Source organism: Colletotrichum aenigma (genome assembly GCF_013390185.1).
Source record: "Colletotrichum aenigma strain Cg56 chromosome Unknown KSG_Cg56_contig08, whole genome shotgun sequence".
In the NCBI taxonomy this organism is placed as follows: Eukaryota; Fungi; Ascomycota; class Sordariomycetes; order Glomerellales; family Glomerellaceae; genus Colletotrichum; species Colletotrichum aenigma.
In genome coordinates, this window is record NW_023500914.1 from 501,297 (window position 1) to 525,067 (window position 23,771).

The 23,771-nt window shown below is 52.6% G+C and overlaps 6 protein-coding genes across 6 annotated transcripts; 3 read left to right on the plus strand and 3 right to left on the minus strand.

Moving 5' to 3' along the window:
* Positions 1-779: 779 nt before the first annotated feature.
* Positions 780-2,585, minus strand: PDA6-1 (Pisatin demethylase; the record flags this gene model as incomplete). Its single annotated transcript, XM_037326942.1, has 6 exons — positions 780-968; positions 1,022-1,159; positions 1,211-1,825; positions 1,875-2,132; positions 2,198-2,289; positions 2,357-2,585. 6 exons carry the CDS (start codon positions 2,583-2,585, stop codon positions 780-782), a joined length of 1,521 nt encoding a protein of 506 aa, XP_037174016.1.
* Positions 2,586-3,712: 1,127 nt separating this feature from the next.
* On the plus strand, positions 3,713-4,568 carry CGCA056_v011697 (uncharacterized protein; the record flags this gene model as incomplete). Its single annotated transcript, XM_037326943.1, has 2 exons — positions 3,713-4,483; positions 4,539-4,568. The coding sequence occupies 2 exons, from the start codon at positions 3,713-3,715 to the stop codon at positions 4,566-4,568; spliced, it is 801 nt and encodes a 266-aa protein (XP_037174741.1).
* Positions 4,569-5,101: 533 nt separating this feature from the next.
* Positions 5,102-5,917, plus strand: CGCA056_v011698 (uncharacterized protein; the record flags this gene model as incomplete). The annotated part of the gene is made up of 1 exon (XM_037326944.1): positions 5,102-5,917. The coding sequence occupies one exon, from the start codon at positions 5,102-5,104 to the stop codon at positions 5,915-5,917; it is 816 nt and encodes a 271-aa protein (XP_037174017.1).
* Positions 5,918-13,336: 7,419 nt separating this feature from the next.
* On the plus strand, positions 13,337-13,582 carry CGCA056_v011699 (uncharacterized protein; the record flags this gene model as incomplete). The annotated part of the gene is made up of 1 exon (XM_037326945.1): positions 13,337-13,582. One exon carries the CDS (start codon positions 13,337-13,339, stop codon positions 13,580-13,582), a length of 246 nt encoding a protein of 81 aa, XP_037174743.1.
* Positions 13,583-17,518: 3,936 nt separating this feature from the next.
* SPATA20 (Spermatogenesis-associated protein 20) lies at positions 17,519-20,059 on the minus strand (the record flags this gene model as incomplete). Its single annotated transcript, XM_037326946.1, has 3 exons — positions 17,519-18,093; positions 18,143-19,753; positions 19,810-20,059. 3 exons carry the CDS (start codon positions 20,057-20,059, stop codon positions 17,519-17,521), a joined length of 2,436 nt encoding a protein of 811 aa, XP_037174186.1.
* Positions 20,060-21,241: 1,182 nt separating this feature from the next.
* Positions 21,242-23,467, minus strand: dur3-1-0 (putative urea active transporter 1; the record flags this gene model as incomplete). The annotated part of the gene is made up of 4 exons (XM_037326947.1): positions 21,242-21,557; positions 21,614-22,864; positions 22,923-23,332; positions 23,390-23,467. 4 exons carry the CDS (start codon positions 23,465-23,467, stop codon positions 21,242-21,244), a joined length of 2,055 nt encoding a protein of 684 aa, XP_037173797.1.
* Between the last annotated feature and the right edge of the window lie 304 nt (positions 23,468-23,771).

The following is a 23,771-nucleotide window of genomic DNA, read 5'->3' on the forward strand; positions in this document are numbered from 1 at the left end:
CTTTGAGCTCACCTCGAGCTCCCAGAGCTCTGATATCGGATTGACGTCACGCAGGGAAGGTGCAAGTGCCTCCCGGGTACCTGCCGCCGTAGAGCTCACCCCCTTGTAAACGTCATTGATGGTGGGGCAAGCCCCGCCACGGTCTCCGCCCCGCGATGTCAGATCGCAGATCTTAGGTGGGATGGCCCGGAGGAAACGCCCCGTGTCGCGTGGTCAGACAGGTTGCTTGGCCATCCTCAATTGAGAAAGCAATGAAGTGGTTTGGTCACGAGATTGTCTACATGGGTCTAGAAACCCTCTGAAGCCTTATTTTCATTTTGTTGTTCCTGTTTTCCGACATAGAGGTTGTGGGCTGGCCCGCTTGGCATTCGTGCTGGAGGGGCCGCTCGGATGATGACGACAGTGGTTGGCGGCTTGCTTTGGGCATTTGCATACTTTGCAACTGATTGGTGCTGGAAAACATGGCGCTTGCTTACGGGAGCATTTCACGATGCTTTTCGGTCAGCTGCCTGTTGGTTTCATACAGCCCACAGGGACGCTGACAATGTCGTCCTCTGGCTACTGCTGTTCAAGCACATCTACGGATTAAAACAACCCAAAAACATCCACTCAAATTACGCAGAAACTTCCTGATCCAAAGATGTTTACAAATCAAACGTCTATTGTTAATTCCAACAAGAGTATCTGTTCAAATCCCTCAATTGAATGATCCCACACCTTTGATGCTGACCATCTCAGCCAGGCTACCGAAGCACCATAACCAAAACCGGGCGTAGAGATCAGCATGATCCCCTCTTCTTTACTCTAACGAAAAAGTCCCGCGGCTTTACGAACCAGTAATTGGTGCATTTCCAGTCATCCTCTTTCTCCAGTACCAAATCGAAGTTCTGCACGACTCTAGGAATGGCTTTCGACACCTCCAGCAAGCTGATGTTCTTGCCGATGCAGGTGCGCGAGCCCTGGCCAAACTTGAACTTTGTCAGCTTCTTAATCATATACGGTCCTCCACGAGTTCACTTACAGCGAAGAAGTATGATTCCATGGCACTCTTTTGCTCCTTGCTTGAGTCGATCCATCGCTCCGGCCTGAAGTCGTCCGCATCATGGCCAAAAACTTCCTTATTGTGATGCGCGATCCAGGCATTGATTCCAACAACATTCTGCGTAAATATCAGCATCATCTACTCAAGGAGGTGATATCAGTCACTTACCCCTGCAGGGAAGAAGCTTCCTACTAGCTGTCTGCCACCCTCAGGTACCACACGAGGCATGGTGAGTCCGGTAGCAGGGTGCAGTCTGAGGCTTTCCTTGATAACAGCCTGAAGATACGGCAAAGCCTGCGCTTCCCTGAAAGTGATCGGGTTTGAGATTGATCCCTCCGCCTCGGCGTCGTCCAGTTCTTTCCTCAGTTTTTCCAATGTTCTCGGGTTCCTGCAGAGGTAGTACATTATGGCGCTGAGTGAGATCGCTGTGGTATCTGAACCAGCAGCAATGTTGGTGCTGCCAGCACTCCCAATGGATTCATCGTCGATGGTCTCCGGCCGCTCTTTCTGAGTCTGAACAAGCTTGGAAATGAAATCCTGGGGCCCGTCCTTGGGCTTCTCCTCGATCCGGCTAGCTGCGACTTGGTCGACGGCAAACTTGACAATGTACGCGCTTCCCCGTGGTTCTCCGCCGGAGCCGAGGTACTTGAGGATGCTGAACAAGAAGGGGAAAATCCTCGGGTAGACACCGACGATGGTGCTGAACGTCAGGACCTCGTCCAGCGCCTTGATGACTCCCTGAGGGTCTCCCCCGTCCTCAAGACACCCAAAGCGCTTGGAGAACTACGCTCGATTAGTGCAACTCGTTTACAAAGGGGCATGTTAATCTTACTGTAATTTTGCCAATGACATCGAGAGCGTAGCACTGGAACCAATGCCCCAGATCAATCACGCGACCGTTTTCAGAAAATTCAGAAAACCGTTGGGCAAAGATTTCCGTGCACTCGTCAACGTAGGGCTCGTACGAGACCATGTGGGACATGGAGTAGACGTTGGCGACTTGTCGGCGAAGACCAGAGTGTACTTTCGGATTCAACTCGTTGAAAAGGTTGGTCAGGGCAGGATTGCCCCATGGAACATACCAGTCATTCTGGAGAGGCGGTTAACTCATTTTCGTCCGGTTGAAATTCGAATTCAAATGTGAGAAGCACTTACTTTGGCAAAATGGCTGCCGTGGCCGTAGATGATTTTGGCTGCGTCAAGACTGTCGATGCTGTATTGTCCAGGGGCTATCCGGACGACAGGACCTGAAATTCCGACGCAGTATTTAGCGATTACTTCTAGCAGAGTGGAAATAATCTAATGTCCACGTACCATATTTATCGTGCAACTTTCTGTCCGTCTTCTCGTAGTCGGCGCGGCAGTACTGGCGGAACAGCCATAGCCGAGTGAATCTCGCAAGAAACGGGCCTGGAACATGTCTTAAAGGATCTCTAACGGCAGAGACGATTCGATAAAGAAAGACTGCAAATACTGCGAAAGGGATAGCCCACCATAGTGGCGGCAGTGGTTTGCCCTCCAAGGCGTGGATTGGTAGAATCATGGTGAAAGTTTTGGTTTGCAAGTAAATGCAGGACTGCATGAACTACCAGCCCAAAAACAACGGCTGACAGAAGTCATTATATCTGCCATCCAAGCCTTGAAACTCTAGCGCCCGGGAAGATTGATTTGACAATCTGGGGAGAGATCGTGGGGCAGATCTCGGCGTCGGCACTTACACATTCCCCTAACCCCCCGCCACCATCCCGATGGGGTGCCGCGAGCGCGGCGCGCGGGTTCCCCACCCCCACAACATCTCCCGAAAGCCGCACCAGCATGATTCATTAACAAACAGGTTGAGAAACATCGTGGCCTTGATTGGTTTGATGGGGCCCTACTCTGTCTAATGACTGGATCGCATGCATGAAACAAGACACAGCGGCTCCCACCATGCAAAGCAACGGTCTGGTTGACCTCGGAGTCCGTCCCTCCTTGGCCGGCCGTCAATAACAATTGAGCATCGCGAAGCTAACCTCCACCACACCGGAATGAATGATGATGATCGCCCGGGATGACGGCAACTAAGTGGGTCGTCCGACTGACTAGTGGCTTTGACCAGTTCCAACGTCTGGCGTTGGAGACTGTTTGTCCCTTCTTCACCTCCACACGATCTCCCGACACCGTTGACAACATGAACGGCGACTCTCGTAGCCTGCGTTGCAGGTATTGCGACGAGGCGTTCAAGAGGAAGGAGCATCTCGACCGCCATCTCCGACGTCATCTGGGTTCAAAACCGTTCCAATGTACGGTCTGCCTGAAAGCTTTCTCTCGAAAGTATGTCGCGTCTAGATTTCGTCGGGGCACGGCTGACTAGGATCTCTCAGGGACGTCCTCAATCGACATATGACGACTCATGAACTGAATTCCGCGACCTGTTCATCACCAAGACGGCCTGGCAAGAAACCCCAAGCATGTCTCTCATGTTCAAGGGCAAAACAACGGTGCTCCAAAGGCAACCCTTGTCGCTCATGCGCAAGCAAGGGAAGAATCTGCCGTTACCCGTCCGATGGGGTACCTTCCGATGGGGTCACAACCCCGGACGGCCAGTCTGACGGCTCCGAGACACCGGCAGTTGACGCCGGGGATCAAGGCACTTTGCTTGACGCGTCTTCCTGTGCTGCAACGGCGCCAATGCCGACAGACGCCGAATACGGACGCCTCGTAACGCTGAATGAGACTGGGCCGAGCCTCAACGCCGACGTCATCCCGATGCCAAGCTATAGCATTCGTACGGCAGCGCATTCAGAACAGCCTATCAACATAGTGTCCGAGTTTGAGACTTTTTCTGCCTCCATTAATCCCACCGGGGCTGAGGGGACGCAAGCTTGGAACTCGGCTTTCGTCTCCTTCAACCAGCCTTTCCCCTGGTCGTTCACCGAAGATCTCTTTAACCACGAGCTTCCTGGATCTGTGCCACCGTCCGTTTTGAATAACAACGGTATATCTGCTCAAGCGGGAGCATCGGCCGCCTCCAGATACATTGATCCCGTCGACGGGCTTGGTCCTACCCCGGGCGGAAGGCCCTGTGCTTCTTGCGAGGACATCCCCTCCTTCCCATCACTGGAACTATACGACGAGGACATTCTACTCGCAGAGGACTTTCGCCATGTCAGCAAAATTAATGGCCACGAAAGGCTGGCTCAGTTCTTTCAGGAACAGAGCCCGTCAGGAGAGCAAGTGTTCCCGGAAGCAAGAGTGATCCACACCTTCGTCCAGCTCTACTATGAGCATTTTGATTTTCAATTTCCATTTCTCCATCCAGCGATGCTTGAAACTGGCGACGAGTCGTGGGTCTCTGTGCTTGCTGTTGCATCAATTGGCTCACAGTACTCCTCCATCTCAAACTCCGAGCAGTACTCCAAAGGGCTCCAAGAACTTCTTGGTAGAGCCGTGGCCGCCTACGTAAGTTGACAACCCACGCACATTCGCGTTCATGCTAACCACGCGTAGAAACCAGAGCCACACCGAACTCCGAGTCTACACATAGTTCAGGGCACGCTGATAAGCCTGGTTTGCTTGCAGTTCTCCGGATCCCAACGGGGTTCCATGAGAGCACAGTGGCAAAGGAGCCAGTTGATATCCTTGTGTCGTTTCGTAAGTTTCCAGCGTGGCGGAACCGGCGGACTGGAACCCGCCCCAGACCATGAACAAGATTGGAGAGGTTGGCTTGCCGCCGAGTCGCGAGTTCGACTGGTCCATTGTCTTTACAGTCAGTAGACAATCCTCAAGTCGGACCCAGACACTCGATTCTCATAGTACTTTACAGAACTCGAGTGCCTCCAGCTCAGTTTCTTAAGCTTGCCGCTGATTTCCAAGCTTCATGAACTCACCGACAGGTTCCCTGCACATGAACTTGTCTGGAAGTGCCGCGACGCCGAAAGATGGCGAGTCGAAAGCCGGTGCCCAGAAGGTAGTACTGTCCTACCCAGACTCATTAAATATTTTACTAAGAATCCGGCAGTACGTGCAGCAGGCCGCATCGGACTAGATCTCTCAAATAAGCATGACGTCGTCACAAAGATGGGATCCTTCGCCCGCCAAATGCACATGCTTAGCCTCTACACAGAAGAGAAGTTCCTACACTACCAGCTGTCATCCCCGTTGTGGAAGACCCTGATGGCGGGCATGTCGAATCCCGTCGATACCCAGCCAAACATCAACACGTTGCTCACAAACGCAGCAACATCCGTGAACGATGCGTTCGAAACGCTGAGAGGCATAGACAGCTCTAGAACGGAATCACCAGAGAGCGACGCATTGCTCACGTATTATCACGTCCTATCTATCCTGCGGCAGGTGCCACTTCGCAAGCTGTACGAGTTCTCTGGTTGGCAGGTTACAGAGCCTCAAATCGAAGCGGCGAGAGAATATCTCCAGAGATGGATGCGAAACAAGCCCTCAAATGCCCGGAAATGTCTCTGGCATGCGGCGGTGGTCTTCAAGATTCTTCGGAACAAGAAGCACTTTTCGTGCGACAGCCCTTTTTGCATGTTGGTAGTAGCTCTTTACATCTGGGCTTTTGACCAATTTGCGCAACTCAAAGACGGCATGTCGCCTGGTGATACGGCCATTTCCCTTGGGGCGGATTGGCCAACAAGAGTTGATCTGCTGCAGGATGAACAGGAGATTGACGCGTGGCTGGAAAATGGAAGCTCGAGTGTTCATATCACGGGTGTAGGGGTCCTGAAGAGCACTAACAGTGGTGCTCGGATGATCTCCGAGTGTCGAAGGATTCTTCTGTCTGCCAGTGGCTGGTCGCCGTTGTGTAGTTTCTTGGCTGGGGCTTGGGAACGGGTTTCTGGGGGTGGCCGACCGCACGACTGGAGTGAAAGATAAAAAGCTCATCTCGAATCTCGCTCAGTTGCGCCCAGGTTTAATGTAGGATTCAAGAAAATGCCACTCACCAACGACTTCGGGCTGATCAACGAGGTCTTACCTAAGCTTTAGTTAAACTCAAAGAGTTGCTGGCTAACCAACCGGTTCCTGTCAAAGGGTCTTGGATCCGTGCACGCCACGCCCTGGATTCGGACTTTTTCCCATCGTAGGATAGTCTTCAATCCTTCTTGGAGTTCATGCCTTTGAATACCGAATCGACGTCCTAAGCCCTACAGCCCATAGCAACGGTGGTTGGGTTGGTGATTGTGGAGAGTGCGTGGTTCTAGTGCTTGCTTGATGCTCTGTCCTTTGCGTCGCGAGAGTCAGAGAGCATGGACATCGATTAAATCCAAAGCTGATGGCTATCAAAATGGTGCGACGATGACAGTTGCCATAGAGTTGTTTTTGTACTTCCGCTTGATCTGCCGCCCGTGTTTGACGAGGTAGGAGGCGGCACATAAAGTCTGACGGCTCTCTTTCGTTGAACTGCGGTCTCTCAAATCGTCTCAGGCAACACGTTTCGTGTCAACTCCACCTAGCGTTAATATCCATACTACGTGTATCATCATGGGTAAAGATTGCAAAAAGTCACCTGCCAAGACGACGATGAAATGTTTCGTCGGTGCATGGGGCTTCATCAACTCGACGCTGGTGTAGGTCTCTTCCCTTCATTCCAATATTCCTAGTGTCGCTAATAAAAGTACTGCAGCAACACCACGTCTGGCGATATAATCACCCAGGACTGGGCCTACCCTGTCCCCTCCGGCATGTCTCTGTTCACGCCTAACGGCTACACTGCGTTGCTGGTTACCGCAAATGACACAACTAGACCCGACCTCCGACCTCAGGGGCTGGACCAGAGCAACCCGAGCTCCTCGCCTGATTCACAGTGGGCCAAAATTGGCAAGTACAGCGTCGCCGGCGCCGAGCCGTTCCGTCTGTCCAACGTGACGGACGAGAAGGGGTCAGAGGGTCCCGAGGGTGTGCAAACCGGAGAGTTCTTGACGTCTACGATCCCGGCTCGCCTTGGCCCTTACGAGTTTACCATCAAATTTTACAATGACTGCTCTGCTTGGAACCTTCATCAAGATGTTGGGGCTGGCCTTCAAAGGGTTGCATGGTACTACAGGCTGCCTGATCAGGATGAGGACTAAGTTCTGGACATTGAAAATCCGGGCTTGAATGAGTCCCATCGTTACATGACTTCTCCTACACGCCTGGAAGATAATCATAAGAAGCGTGATCAACTTCATCTCAAAGTTCTGCCCTCTTTTTCGGTGAGACAAAGACAAGAAAGGCGACAGAGATGGCAGGGACAACAAGAGTGATGGCGACGACGGCGACATTAGAGCCAGGCTACACTAGAGATATCAGGGACAGTGATGATCATCAGAAGAGCACATGTAGTCAATGCCGTAGACAGAAATCACATAGAGCACCACCATTCCAATCAGAAGTGCCGGAGCAGATAACATGAATTACCTCAAAATCTATATCCACCACACAATCTCTCAGAACAGTAACAACATCCCCCCTCCCCCTTCTTGCATTACAAGACTTTAGAACTCATTGAATACAGACAGACAAATCTTTTTCCTCCTGGAGAACCTAATCTCACCATGCTATCAGTTGAGACCTTGATCCTCTACTATACCTCCAGCCTTCTCTGGTTCCAGGTGAAGAGCCGCATCAGTTAGGATATCCCTTGTCTCCCTTCTTGCCGCTGCCCTTGGCCACCTTCGAAGGCTTTACCCAGCCGACAACCTCATCCGAGATGGAAGTCAGTTTGTCGAAGACGTCCTCGAAATCCTTAGGTACCAAGTCAGTGTCGCAAGGATGCAACCAGTGCGTGAAGGCGTTGACCGCGTCAACCGTTGAGTAGGTCCATTTGAACAACTTTGCGGCGTTGACGAGAGCCTCTGTAGAAATCACAAGATAGTCAGTAACAGTCTCCTCATCTCAGTGTACCTGGGAGTGTTAGGGGTTGAACTCACTCATTCCAGCTGACATGGCCTTGCCTTCGGGAATGAACTCCAGGCCCTCCTCAAGAACTAGCTTGAAAGAGTGGATGTAAACATAACATGTGATCTGAAAAGGAATACCAATCAACAAGAATTCTGTTGCGAGACTTCACCGGTCAATAAAGTTTTGTCCTCTTACCTGGGCCATCGCCGGCAGCATCTCGACGAATGTGTTTCCCAACCAGTTGATGGCGGGGTTATCACAGACACACACTCCAGGTGCCACATAACCTGAAAGACCCTTGCCAACGCTCTCCCAGGGTATTTTCTTGTTCGCCGGATAAAAACCAACACAGGTAGCAGAAGTGGTGACGCCGAGTTCATGGTTGGCCTCGTTGGACTCTTTGCAAACCTCGTTGCAGTCATTCTGCGTCGCTTCCCACTTAGGGGGCTTGTAGAAAATGCACTTCTGAGCGTTGGCAAAGTGGTTTTCCCAGTTGTAGTTCATATCCCATGCCTGTTCGGTCGCGGTAGGCGTGGCAACGGATGACTTCGTCGGGGTCGAGCCGGATCCCCCAGCAGACGTAGTCGGCTTCGTCGAGGTTCCCTTGTCCTTGCAACTGCCGCTCTGGCAACCCGTACCGCAGTGAGCATCGGTATTGCCGCACCAACCCTGGGGGGAGCAACAGTCACCCTGAGGCCATGAACCGCATATGGCATCGTTTGCACCAATGCCGCAGCTGCCATCCGTAGTCACGGCACCCTTGACACAATCACCACTCTGGCAACCGGAGCCGCAGTGCGCGTCGTCGGTGCCACACCAGCCGCTGGAAGAGCAGCACTTGCCAAAGGTACTGCCCGTGCAAGTAGTGCCGCCGTTGGAGGGGCCACATTGACCGTCGGTTGATACCGGTGCCGAGTTCGAGTCGCCAGTGCCAGAGTTGAAGTCGACACTCCACGCCATGGTGCCTCCGAAGCAGTAGTTGTTGGCGAATTTCTTTTTCAGTGCGACAGTCTCCTCGTCATCGTAGCCGATCCACTGGTCATCCCAAGTAAGCTCCTTCATCATGGCGCCTTCGAGCAAGCGGGGCTTGAGGCCCTTCTCCTTGATCAAATCCTGAATCTCAGTGAGAGACATGACGCCGGCCTGGTTAGTGCACTTTCCTGGCTTGCTGGGACCCTTGAAGCCGCATCCAAGAGTGGTGCAAGTAGTATCTGCATACGGTTAGTCGTCACTCACGTCGGATGATGGAACGGCTTACCCGAAACTGTGTAGCCACGGCCGTACCAGGCAACGCCAAAGACAATCTTGGAAAAGTCCAAATCAGCGTAGGCAAGGGGAATGGTGTTGTTGTAAATCTCCCGAACGTCAGCCTGACCGCGGATGATAGCACCCAGAGTCTTGACGTCGGAATCCCAAGAGCCGTGAAGATCATAAGACATGAAACCAAAGTGGTCGACATACGGCTCGAGGCCCTTGGCGTCAAAATACTGGCCATACCAAATATCTGGAGGAAGCGTGAGGCTGATGCCATACTGAGATCCGTAAGAGGCGCGCATCTCCTTGAGCAACAGCACGAAGTTGGCGATATCGGCGCGAGAGCCACCGCGCTTAGGGTCTCCAGGGTATTCCCAATCGAGGTCCATACCTTGGAAGCCATACTAGAAGCCTCGTTAGCGCAGTTCTCCTTGGGGAACATTCGTGAAGACTTACTTTATCCATAAAAGTTTTGCCGGATGCGATGAATGCAGCGCGCGCAGCCGGGCTCGCACAGAGGTCATGCCAGGTCGTGTGCGTGCTGCGTTCCTTGTCGCTGAAGTCGTAGCCACCAACAGCGATCCAAGTCTGTAGACCCGACTTCTTCAACGCCGTGAATTCACGCATGAGTGGCTCGTCCGCGGCCTGTGCAGGAATGACGGCGAACGAAGCAGGATCGATTGACGCAAAGGCGAAGTAAAGATGAGAATAGCCGGATGTCTTGATCTGAGACGGTGCAATGCGATTGCAGACACGGTCTCGGACGTTTGAGGCCTGGTAGTAGCCGATGGTTCTTCCTCCGGTGGTCCCGGAACCCTCGCCGCAAGTCTTGGGCCGGATGATGCTGCACTTTCCGAAGCCTTCCTGGCAAGGGGAGAACTTGTTTGGACCGATGCAATGGGTTTCCGAGGTACCACACCAACCTCCTGCGAGAGAAACTAGTTAGATACCATCCAATCTGAGAGTAACGAGAGGACTTTGTGAGATATACGAACCAGAACTGCAGCACAGATCCATTCCACACTTGATTGCGCCACCCGCAGACTCTTTGCCACACATAGCGGTAGCATCACAGTTACTCTTACAACCTGCGCCGCACAAGTCGCCGTAACCGCAAATTCCGTCTTTGCTGCAGCAGCTGTTGAGTGGTAGAGTTAGTTTGGGACCCCGAGGAATCAACTGAATAGATTGACGTGAACTACTAACCTGCCATCAGCGCACTCGCCCGTAAGGCAGAGCAAAGCACCTTCACCGGCGGCTTGTGCTTGTCTTCTCAAGATAGCAACATGATTCTGCCATTCGGAGACCGGTTGAGGCGATCTCCGGCGCTCCGGCATGTACTCAGTAACATTGTCTCTGAGGTCCATGTAGTCGGCCAAAGGGTCTCGGCCAGCATCCGCGTATGGGTTCTGATGGGTGAGAGAAGGAGGGCGTTCACAGATTCCGCCATGGAGAAAAGTGGCGGCCGTCAGAGCGGCCACAAGCAGCTGTATGCCGACCATAATGCCAAATAAGGTTGGCAATAAAGAGCGTGGTGGATGAGTTGGTGAACAATATGCTGTTGATTAGCAGGAAGTGTTCTCGACTTATATAGCACCGCATTTGTGGGCCCTCTTTCCGAGTGCTATTCCATGAATCTTCTGTGGAACTTTACTTGTAATTCTGGACCTGCGTCCCAGACTTCAGCTGCACCTCGGCCGAGGGACTTTTGCCTGAAACCTCGTATTAGAAAGGACATGCTAGTCACTGACAGTTGCTCGAGAAATTATGTACAGGAAAGAGAAACTAGCAGAAAATGGTTTGATGTCTCGTACAGTGGGTGCGGGCAGAATGATCCCGAGCCAGCCTTTGGAAATCATCAACTTCTAGACTCAGCTGTGGAGTAATGGCTAGTCTCTTTCAGTTCCTGACATGGTAGGTTACGGTCTCAGCCTGGATGTTCAGATTGTTGCCTGGTGTAGCCCTGGATGGAGACCCGCGGATTAAGACGGAAAGTGCGGAAAATACTCCCCCAGGGGTCAGGCGACACAGATCATCAATAATACGCACAGAGTTGGATGAAGAACAGTTACACTCGATTCGCCCTACCTCACCTTGATTTGGCTTGATGAGGTACTTGCTGCGGCTCTACAAGCATGCCCGCCATTTTTCGAAGAGGTACACATGAGAAGACATTCTGCGAAGATCTCGAACTTAACAGGCACTTGGCGAAGAACGGAAGCCGGGAAGGCAAGCTTGGCGAAAGCTTGCTCCTCAAAGCGATTTAACCTCAAGATATTGGGCTCCCAGCTAAGTGGGAACAAATCTCAAGACGTTGCCACACTGGACTGAACCGAGCGGGCCGAGACCGACTTGAGGCTATGAGAACCGCGTATGATCCACAATCCGTACTAACATCCATGTCAACCCCCGGAATGAAGCGAAATTTTATCCAACTCAATCTGAGTGTCCGAGCAGACCAATCAGAAGTGTTAGAAGCCTACTGTGAGAGGCTTGCTGTTGGCCTCCGCTCGGCCGAATTATGGTGCCATTGGATTGTTCCTTCTTCGTTCCGACATGTCCGTTGCAACCGGGAGCTTGTTAGGTGTAGTGACAGGCGCCGGTTGGGCGTGCTGCTGGAAAACTGCGGACTAGTTATAGGCAACAAAAAGTCATTTTTTGATGACAGAAAGCCACAGTAGTCGTATCACATATGACGTATAACACGTCAATGGTTTATCAAATCTCACTTATTGAAAGAGAATCATGAACGTAACCTGGTGTTGTTTATGATGGCCGTTAAATATAGGCCATTTAGTCTCCATAATCGACGTGAATTTTAAATGGTTCGAGATACATATAATCTCCTAATTCACATCCTCTTTGGCAGCTCGGTCCAGCCCAGATGAGATTCTCATGAAGTTGCACCTTTGATGCTATCCTTCGAGCCACCTGCGGCGTCTTGAAGGCGGACATAGAGAGTGACTTGGTACCACAGATCGCCTGCTGAACAGAGATGTTCGTACGTACATGCCAGCGTCAACTGAAGCCTGGGTGAATTTATTGTGGTTTACCATTGGATTGACAACTGTCAAATCAGAAGTTACTTAAAAGTTGCCAGAGGAATTCTGACCCCAACTTGACATGGTCATAAAAATGCTCTCACAAGGCTCATGTGTACGTGTGCACCCATATTCTGCTAAACAAAATTAGTTTATGATCCTCAGACACTATGGGGTTCACCTTCTACTGGTATCATATCAACGGAAACTGTCAAAACGAATGTCGCTACCGGCTGGGCTGTACACTCGTGACTCAACCTTGTTTAGGCTGTGGTGGTTCAGGTGCCCAAACCCCGATCTCTGCCATCAGAGCCTCCAAAGACACAAGCGTGAAGAGTACTCGGAGTAATCGGCATCTTTCCATCGCCATGGAGGTCGATTTCGGCTGTGCGGGACAGACACTTGACGCGCGGCAGCATCGTGGCGATGGGCACGATATGCAGGGGGTGCCGAGCGCAATTCTGGTCTCGCATGCAAGATGTCTGGTAGTATCTCATAGACCTGTCACACGATCATAAGGTAGGAATTCTGCGTGAGGCTTGAAGGCTCTTGAATTATAATATTAACAGAACTTGGTAAAGGTGCCGATCAGTAGTACCAATTGTGTGCAAGGTTTACATACATAGTCTTAATCAACAACTTACAAGCCTGGAAACAGGTCTGCAACGAGCTGTCTCATGCCAATAAGATTCTGAGTTGGACAACCGTGGTTCTTCAAGAGAGGCAAGCACTGGAGTGGCATGTGATGCGAGAACGTCAGAAGTATGCACTCTGCAGGACCACAAGGCCATCGGCACACTTAAGCCGATGTACAGTTTGCATTGATTGCAGCCGTAACGCACACAACGAATGAGATTTTATTGAATAGAGTTTTTGGACACTGCCACACCTATTAGGCACCTGCATCGGCGGTGGCGTCATGTGTTCGAGGTTTGCAGTCAAAGCGACGCACTCAGCCATGATGATGACGGATGACATCGGACTGCCGGACGACATAAAACACAGTTGCAACCCATGGCTCTACTCATTCTATGGTAGGTAGCCAAAACACAAACTTCTCAATCAACGTAATCTCTATCCAAAAGTTTCCTCTGGTAATTTGCCAACATAATTCGGCAAAATGAAAACCTCATCCATTCTCTTCGTCGCCATGAGCGCTCTCGCAGGCTTGATTGAGGCCAGACGCGGATGCAAACCAGATGTCGCCCACCCTGGATTCGGCACATACACAATCGCCAGCGGAGACAACCTCAACGACATTGCTGCGGACTTTGGCACTTCTGCCACCCAGCTTGCAACCATCAACGGCATCCCTAACCCGGATCAAATCAAGCCCGGAACCACTCTCGTCGTGCCGTGCCGCTAGTTTGTCAGACTTAAACACTCGTCATACGAACGCCACAAGGGAGCGACATTGACGATGAATGAGGCCAGCTGTCTGCTCTTCGTGGAGACTGGAGAGCATTTCTTTTTTGGCTAGATGGAAGGTTGGGGTATCATGTTTGAAACTTTACACGAGGAAAAGGCTATTTGCGTTGATATCGCTAGCACTGTACTTTTCATTCGTAAATCAATGCATAATATAGAGACCTTGAATATTTGAACTGTTTTACCACCGGAGTTGCCCAGACACAGACGAAGTATAAATATTCGTTTTGGCGTCTTTCTCGCCCTTCGCGAACACGGGACATTGGGGAATTCCGTAAAAGAGCAACAGAAGATCATACAACCAAGTCTCGACATGAATCATTTTCACAGCCGACTGAAAATTAGCATCGATGCCCGGGCGGATACATCCCGCGAGCTGGGTGAAAAATTACTTGAACTAGTCCCTGATATATCTTTCGTAAGAGTGCAAGGAATAATAAAAACTGTACTATTATCTTCGTCGACTTCTCAACCCTCATACTCGGTAAGAAGCCTTGCGTAAGTAGCCGTCAATTACTTTTAGTTATAGCGACTTGTAGCGATGTGAAGACCCATCAATCGACCCTATTCACATGTGTATCTGTTCATACAGATTAAACCATACCTCTGGAAGACCATTGCTCATATTGTATTGGAACATTCAAGCGTTCTCGTGTTTGATGTATTATCATGCCCAAGTCATTCCATAAAAAGACTCTCTCATCGCCATGTCCTAGATTCAATGCAGCATGTTCCCCTGGGCATGAGGCTGTTAATGGGCGCCTTTCCGGGCTTTACATGTATTTTGACCCGTCTTAAGGTTTACGCAATCATATTCATCTCTCATCTATCCATCGCTTGTAAAGCAGGATGACTTGCATCTGTCATGGCAACAACCGCAGGTAAAAGTTTGGAAGCCACACAATTCTTGTTTCATTAAATTCTACCATAGGAATGTTCATGTCAAGTTTCCGCCAGGATTAACTTGATTGGCCGTGAGGAGCAATTAATGGCTATCCAAAAGATGGCAATTGCGATTTGATCGACAATGCGTATGTAATCATTGGTTGCGGTGGCTTCTGACAACGTCAGCAAGACGCGGCATACTTCATTGGGCAGAAGCATAGTCAGGCTACCAGCAGGGTTGGAAATTTAGACTGAAGAACGGAGCTCCACACACACCAGGCTACTATCCTTCTTGCTCCGTCACCTTCGCACGCAGCGCCTTTACGACGAAATTTTAATGACGCTTTTATTCAACCTTGACATCCACAGATTGGACCTGGCTTGTTCAAAATGATTTGCAGCGTGTGTAAGGACGGAATCGAAGGGATCTGGGACCCCAGTCGCAGCAGACGTTTGGCAAAACACGAAGAACTGGACAGGAGATGGGGGAGAGGCCCGAGGCCAAGGGCTGGCTTTGCGGAGTATTTGTCTTCGCTGTCAGGAGGTACAAACATATTTGGAACATAGAGTCGCACGTAACTGACGATATCCGCCCCAACAAGCCAGTGACGACCTAGCGGGCTTGGAGCCCACGGAATGTATCTTTGCGCATCAAAAAGATCGCGCCTTGCTCTTGACCTCAATCAGAGATGGTTGCGTCATATGCAACAAACTAGGGCCAGGGCCAATCGAGGAGTCTTTCCGCGACGCAGAACATGATTCTGGCTACCTTCTTGTCTTTCGTCCAATAATTAGGGATGGATTTCCCCTTCGCTTCAGCTTCTACACCAGAGATGACTGGTTCTGGATCTCCTGTACCCAAATTGAAGGTGAGATTTCAACAGTCCACAAAGCCAATGTGGCAGAGCACTCTTCCCGATGGATGTTGTATGGCGTGAAGAAACTGACAACAAGATGGCCGATGCAAAGATACCAAAGACGATGAGAACATGAACTACGAGTTTGAAAGATCAAATCATGGTCCTAGGACATGGTCTGTCGTTGAAAAGTGGATGACGGACTGCACCGAGTCTCATCCCACATGTCAGCAGCCGGAATCAATGACCTGTTATCGACCCACTCGTCTTTTGAAACTGAACGGAACAAGCTCCTTCCGTCTAGTGCAAGGGTCCGAATGCCCTTCCACTATCCGGTATGCAGCATTGAGCTACTGTTGGGGCTCAAAGCCTGTCGATAGCTTACTACGGCTACTGCAGTCGACCCTCGGTGATCTCAGTCAAAATCACCCAGTAGGCGGTCTGCCGAAAACCTTCAGAGACGCCATACATGTAGCTCAGCGATTGGGAGTTCATTACCTGTGGATCGACCGGCTATGCATCTTCCAGGATTCTGCCAAAGACTGGCATAAGGAGGCATTCACCATGCAAGACGTATATCGGAATGCATACATTGGCATTGCAGCTCTCAGTGCCAAAGACGATGAGGGTGGGTGTTTCTTTGAACGCGACCCTGACAAAGTAGCACCAGCGCTTATACAATTGAAAACCACAAGAAGCGGCGAAAACAAGACATTCAGACCTGAGCTTGAAAAATACTGGTCATGGAAGCTGGCATTCCAAGGCGAACCTTTATGCCAACGATCATGGGTGGTGCAGGAGAGACTCCTTGCTACTAGGACTCTGTATTTCGGATCGAAGCAGGTATTCTGGGAACGCCACAGGAAAAAAAGCTGCGAAGTTCATCCAGAGGGCATTTACAACGTCATGCGTCTCGAAAGGTCTGAGGACGACCATTTGCGTGGGCCACAAAGCTCACATCTGTGGAAGGATCTGCTAGACACCGAGCCTCGTGCCGGTCTTTCTGAGCCGTATGAACAGCTTTTCTTCGACTGGCAAGTAGTTGTACAATACTACGCTAGCCGGCAGCTCACTGTAGCCAGCGACAAACTTGTTGCGCTATCCGGACTGGCGAACGACATGAAGGCAAGCCTCGAGCGAATGAAGCCTGGGCCGCACCACTATTTGGCAGGATTGTGGGGAGAAAAACTGTTGTCTTCACTTTCTTGGAAGATGGATCGCCCGACCAAGAGAGCTCTCATGTACAGGGCACCATCGTGGTCTTGGGCATGTCTCGATGCGGGTGACCTTTCTATCCCAAGATACGGTGACGATGCCGTGTATCTCGCTACACTGGTTTCTGCGAACATGTCGTACCGGGGTCAAGAGGAGACCGGCGAGATCACGAGTAGCATTCTCATTTTGGACGGTTCATGTGTTTGGGCGAAAGTACAGCTCAATGCCATCGATTCATTCGGTGACGAAGTCGAGAGCATGTGGACATTGGACGGGCCAGTTCATTTGCCAACCACATTCAAGGTCTGGTTCGACACTTCGGATGACAGGATGGAGGATGTTTTCTCGCTCTGGACATGGAAATCTAGAATGATATACTATGGTCTCGCCCTTGCACCTGTAGGGCAAGACAAATATCGGAGATTGGGAGCTCTATCAAGTCACCGGCAGACGGACGATAACACGAGAGCCTTCATCCAAGCTCTTCCAAAACCAAGACGGATAGGGATCATTTGACTTTTTTTCTTTCTTTTCTTTTCTTGTTTTTGGTCGTCCTATTTTAGGTCAAATAAATCCTCAGGCCGCTCTCAAGAACATGTACTGTTCAGACTAACCCCGACAAATACCGGATGGAACCAATATATACCATCGCCACACCATCACCTCAAATTTGTGTCCTGTCTTGCTAACCGGCTCCTGCGCGGGTGTCCATAATCTGGCCACCGGGCGGGAACTGTCACCGTAAGGAAGCAAGTCTGAGCTAGAAAGGCAAGCAATTTGCAGTCATTCACGGCATCAAAACCTGAGCTACATACATTCAATCAACCAGTTCTCATATCTACGGGTAATAAACACCCCAAACTCCTCGCCCTCGACAACCTCACAGAATAAAAATACTTTTTTCAAAACTCGACAGATCACGCCACATCAGCCCTGTTGACAGGACGGTAAACACCGTTCTCAAGCCTATACGCCCCAGGCTTCTGCGTTGTCACAAGCTCCTTGAGCGCAGGGCTCCTCTTCGCCAACGCGTCGTTTTCGCTCTTCAACACTATGATGTTTCTCAACCCGCCCCTGGCCTCGGAGTGAATCTTCCGCAGCAGCTTTGTCGCGATCTCGTCGTCGTTGACGCCGTCCTTGCGGATGATGACCCATGTCGCGCCGCCGAGGCGAGCCGTGACGACGCCGGAGAGAAGGCCGGGGAAGAGCCAGGGGTACTGCAGGATCTCGGCCTCAAAGGCGTTGATGGACTCGCGGGCGAGGGCGGTGTAGGCTTCGTCGCTGAGCATGATGCCGAGGCGGAAGAGGTTGGAGACGGAGACGGCGTTGGTCGAGGGGAGCGCCGTGTCCATGCCGTCCTTCAGGCGGAGGATCGTGTGCGGGGCGTTTTCGGGGGTTGTGTAGAAGGCGCCGCACGAGGAGCGGGCGGTGGGGGATGTTGGGGTTGTCGCCGGCACTGAAGTGCTGTCGTAGAAAATGTCGATTTGAACCTCTGTAAGTATGTTAGTGGCGCCAATAAAATCATGTAGAATGCAACTCACTCTGTAGCTCATCCGCAAACTCTGCCCATTTCTCCTCTCCAGTGGCCTCATAGAGGTCTATCAGACCCTCAATGAGGTGTGCGTAGTCATCAGCCAGACCCTTCGTGTCGCCTCGGCCCTCATTGTATATCCTGTAAAGAACCTTCTCGTTCTCATCCCACAGGTGAGCTCTGATGAATACCGCAGCCTTGCTCGCTGCCTCGAAGCATGCATTGCTTCTGCCGGCATCAATAGGCGCCAGAGCTGATCCTGTTCTCGCCAGAGCACCAATCACAAGTCCATTACGTCCTGCAACAATCTTAGTGTCGGCTTCAGGTCTGGTGCGCTCCTTTTCTCTGTGGGCCTTGAGCTTCTGCTTGGCGGAAGCCAACACTCTCTCGACGTCGTCAATGGTGATGCCAGCCTGTCGTCCGATCTCGGCCTTATCCTTAACGACGCGCAAGATGTTCTCGTTTACGAATTCGTCGTTCGGGTCCTGGTCGGGCTCGATGTTGCCGTCCTCGAGGACGTTCCAGTACGAAGCGGCCAGCGCGGCCTCGTGGTCGTCGCCGATGACCGAGTCGAACTCCCTTCTTGTCCACAGGCTGTACGCTCCCTCCCGCAGGTGTCTGTCTCCGCGACGATATGAGTCTGCTGCCTCGCTTGAGACGAAACCACCATCGGGCAAGCTGATTGGATCACTGGTGAGATAGTCCACGAGCTCGACCACGACATCGTAGAACTCTTCGTTCTTCTCGCCGCCTGTGGCGATCAGCCAAGCATCCAGGTACAGGCCAAGGAGCAATGCGTTGTGTACGACCAGCTTCTCGAAGCGCGGCACACTCCAGTCAGCCGTAACGGAGTACCGCGCAAAGCCGTGGCCTCCAACGTGGTCGCGCAGACCGCTGTCGCGAATCTTACGCAGCGTGAAGAGAGCCATCTCCGCTGCGTGCGCGCACTCGGTCTCGCCAACCACATCCTGCACAGGGGCAAGGTATCTCGGCAGGCGCAGCAAGAAGGACAGCTTCGGCGGGGTGGGGAACTTGGGCGCAACGCCGAAACCGCCGTACACAGGGTCGAAAGTGCCGGCAATATGCGTGTAGGCCTCTTCCAAATGCTCAAGGTCAAGCTCGCTCGACACTACAGCAGCCGTCCTGCCCGTTCCAGGGTGCTCCAGGCCAGTCTCAGATCTCGCGAGTGTAGCACTCTGCGAGCCTGCAACGCCAGGCTCAACGGTACTGGTGGCCCCAAGAGTTCCCTCGGCGGCGAAATCATGTAGCTTCACCACAACCTCCTTCGCTTCTTGCCTACATCTCGCCTCCTGCTCCTTCCAGACCTTTTGCAGCTTTTTCAGGATAGCCAGGAAATCGAGACGCTCATCGTCTCCGGAGCTGCCATTATTCGGCTCCGGTGCGGGGTAGTAGGTGCCGCCGAAAACTGGCTCAAGCTCGGGGGTGAGGAAGAGGTTCAGCGGCCAGCCACCGTTCCCGCTGACGGCCTGGACGTAGTTCATGTATATGGTATCGAGCTCGGGGCGTTCCTCGCGGTCGATGATGACGGGGATGAAGGACTCGTTCAGGATCTTGGCGCATTCTGAGTGGGTGAAACATTCGGTAGATGTGAGTCGTGAATCTGGAGGTGCGAGAGTCAGCAAAGTTCCCAGAACCATTGAAAAGCACATTGCTTACAGTGACAGGCCTTGAAGCCGATGTGGAGAAAGATCAACTTGTTCTCCTTCTTCGCCCGGTCGATCGTCTCGTCGTCGAGCAGCTGCCACGCAACCTTGCCCTCGGCATGGCTGCGGACGTAGGGACTCTTGCTCTGTCCGACGCGGTTCACCAGCGGGACGGTCTGTGGCGCATCGTCCTTCAGCTCAGCTGTGAGCTGCGACTGGGGTTGTTCTGCCCGCGCCGCCTGCGACAGCTCAGAGGCGACCATGGTGTATGTAGCGCTATGTGTCTTGGAGCTCTGTATGATTCAAGCAGGTGGTGTTGCGCGGCGAGTCGAACACAGCTCGTCAAATCGAAGTATCACGAGATTCTCCCTCAGAGTGGCGGTCCAGGGGTCCTCGAGGTGCCGGTCAAGGGTATCTTCGGGCAGAAGCGAATGCAGCGGCAGCAGCTTTTAGCTCGTCAGTCGGCCCGAGGAATCTGGCGGCGCAAGGTGAGCAAGTTGCAGGTTAGGTTGGTGGGTTGTTGCACAGCAAGTCGGAGAAAAAAAACGAGTCATGTGGCGAACGGGATCGAAGTTTTCCAGAAGGTGGCCTTTGTAGTTCAGGAAAGACGCGGTCTGACGAACGACCCGGCTGCAGAGGCTCCAGTGTATGGTGTGTGGAACGTGAGACCCGTTTAATTGTTGGTCGTCTCCAGCGGTAAAGCCGTTGAGCGTCAAACGCAACACAACACCAGCGGCTGGGCGAACGACGGAACGGGGTCTCGGAGGGGGGCAGCAACTGGACGCTGGAGGGGCGCGGAAAGGAGAGACGTCACTGCTGCACGATGCCTGGACGGTTATTCGGTACCTGACGCTGGACTGCCCCACCACGTGCTTATCGCCGAATGAGGGGTAAGGTATTCTTTTATGTAAGCAGTCTAAGCTAAATAACGATAATGACTTCTCTTTTCTCTCGAGGGGCCACTTTTTTCTTTGCAGAATTCGAGCATCATGATGCAATTGTGCTTCAGAGTACTAGGTAAACTTTTTCGTTTCCTCTTTTCCATTGTCTATGACCTTGAACATTTTCTGACAAGGTTTTCACACGCCGATGTTGATCATGCATTGGCTGCTCCAAGAAACCGGAGCAGCTTCCGACTTCCAGGCGCGACTCGCGTCTGGATGCAACGGCCATGATCTTCAGGGTCCTCGGTTTCAACCACGGTCATGTTCAGGCTATAAACTTTCTCTTGACTTATCGCAAGATGTACCGTATTCCCGGGCCGAACTCATCGTTGTATCTCTACTCAATCTTATGGTATCATTTCCCAACAGAACTCAAACAAAGGAGGGTATTTCGCCGACCGTAGCACCAACGAACAATGCATTGCTTTTGAAACGTCGTATACCCCGCAGATTCTCTCTAATAGTATCTTTATTTTGGACTCCATCCCTATATGAAGGCACTTAGCTCGAAGTGATAGCCTCATTCGCGCCCTCGTGCTTCTTCTCGGGGGTGGCAGTTCCAGGGCTGGTCTTCTCATTAACCTCCTCCTCGCCCTGCGTGGAGATATGGCGCGTCGGCTTCTTGCCCGAAACCATCGACTTGACGGTGTGGATCAGCGTTGCGCGGCCCTCGAAGATGGGGAACAGGCCGACGGCGAAGAAGGAGCAGAAGATCCAGAGGATGCCGACGACGACCCAGCCCGTGAAGAAGGGCTTGCTGAAGATGTAACCGGAGCCGTACATGGGCATCGGCCAGAGCACGAGCATCGCAATGGTCCTGTGTATTTTGTCAGTGGTGGTCCTAAAATACGATGTGGTGAATGAGAAACTCACATGAAAGCCGTCATGGAGACGGAAATCTTAAAGGCACGGGTGAGCATGGCTTGCTCCCTCTCGAACTCAGCCTGCGTCTCCACGCGTCCGCCGTGGACATCCTCCTCGAGATCCATGCCCGCGTCGGTGGCGACGTCGTGGTCATCGCCCCGGCGGATCGCCATCATCGACTTCCAGTCATACTTATCCAGGCCGAAGATGAGGGTGAAGATCGGGATGAGCACCAGCGGCGACAGCAGCGCGATGACATTACCAGCCAGCATGGGGTTGTTCGAGCCCGTGCAAGTGACATCCAGCACGCCGCACGTCTTCTTCGCCGTGACAAGCCATCCGATGATCGCAAAAGCGGTGCCGAAGATGGGCGACAGCGTCGCGGCCCACTTGTTCTGGCCCTTCCACACCAGCGTCAGCGTCGCCGGCAGCACGGCCGCGGAGATGAGCACGCCCATGAGCACGTAGAGGTAGCCCATCGAGATGCCGTTGTAGTGCAGGCCCACCGACACGGAGCTGATGATGAGCGCGTAGATGACGACGCACACGTGCGACATGTAGATGAGGCGCTTGCCGCTGGCGTCGGGCTTGAAGTAGGTGCGGTAGATGTCGTAGGTGAAGATGGACGACACGGCGATGAGCTCGGCGGAGCTGGCGGAGGTGACGGCCATGAAGACCATCAGCAGCGTCGCGGCGGCGCCGCCCTTGCCGAGGAGCGCGACGGCGGCGTACGGCAGGGCGAGACCGGCGGAGACCTCGGCCTCGGTCATGCGGTCGGGAAAGGTGGGGAATCGGGGGTTCGACTCGAGGGCGAGCGCGGAGAGGCCCATGGTCGTGGCGGTGAGCCAGGGGATGGCGAACCAGGAGAGGCCGCCGAGGATGTAGCCCGGGAGGGCGTGGACGGGGGAGGCGGCGATGGCCTTGTTGTAGTATCCGTTGTCGAGGAAGACGGTGCCGAAGTTGCCCACGATGTTGATGACGAAGAACTCGACGCCACCCTGGGACTTCATTGTCAGGTAAGATCCATCGGCGTTGCCTGAGACGGGGTGTCTGAGGGCGGCCTCGACGAGGAGGTCGTAGACCTTGGACGGGCTGCCAAGGACGTCTGAGCTGGCGTAAGCTGTCAAGGAGAAGATGATGATGATGATCAGGAGGATGAAAGTGTGGACCCAGTCAGTGAGGAAAGTTGCTTTGAGACCTCCGACAATGGTATAGGCCACGACACCGACGGGCAGGAGGTAAATTGCAGCAACAGTGTGCCTGTGAAGGTCAGTCAGCCTCAGATTTCCTCTCCAATCAGTATCTGAGGAAGACTTACATGCCAGTCAAGGCATTGACAGTGGCAGCACCTCCCACAATCAGCATCAACGTGACAAGAACGTTCGTCATCAGACCAAACACGATGAAGACGACGTGCGTAGCCGTACCGTATCTCGCCTTAATGACCTCGAGGAATGTGTGGGCGTTGGGTGCTCTGCGCTTCAACTCGATCGCGAGCGTAGCAAACAGCAAGATCTGAACGGTCGCGCCGGAAGCATACCAGAACGGACCGGAAACGCCATACCGGTAGCAGACACCGGAGGATTGAAGAAGCGTCGCGGCCCACGTCCACGACGAGACGACCGCGGAACCGACGAGACCAGACTTGACCGTCCTGCCTGCGGTAGTGAACATCTCAGAGGTCTGGAGCTCTCTGTTGTATCTTTTGAGGACATAGGTCGTGGCAATCTGTGCCCCCGATTAGCACGTGAACAGGGCCCGCATCGGCATGTTGGGGAGGAATACCATGCCAATGGCGAAGAGAAAGCCCACGCCGAGTACGATGCCGTACCCGACGCCCTGCGAAAGAGCTGCTGTCACCATCTTGGGCAGTTCACGATGCGCCGATGGAATGGTATGGTGTAATTCAGGCAAGCAGATGCACCCTTGGCTACAGAGTACCGACGGTTTGGGCCTGGGCTCCTCGACGTATATGTATGCGCCCTCCAGCAGATCATCCCAACACAGGCCGACAGCTGGCCGGCGGCAACCTCAATCATGTTGCTTTATCGGAGCTTAAACTACCGGAGCTACCCTTGCTTGCTTCCATGTGCAAGTTGAGACACAAGCACCGCGTCCCCCACAGGAGGTAACGGCTCGGTTTCTCCCCGCTGTAAGACAGCCTTGG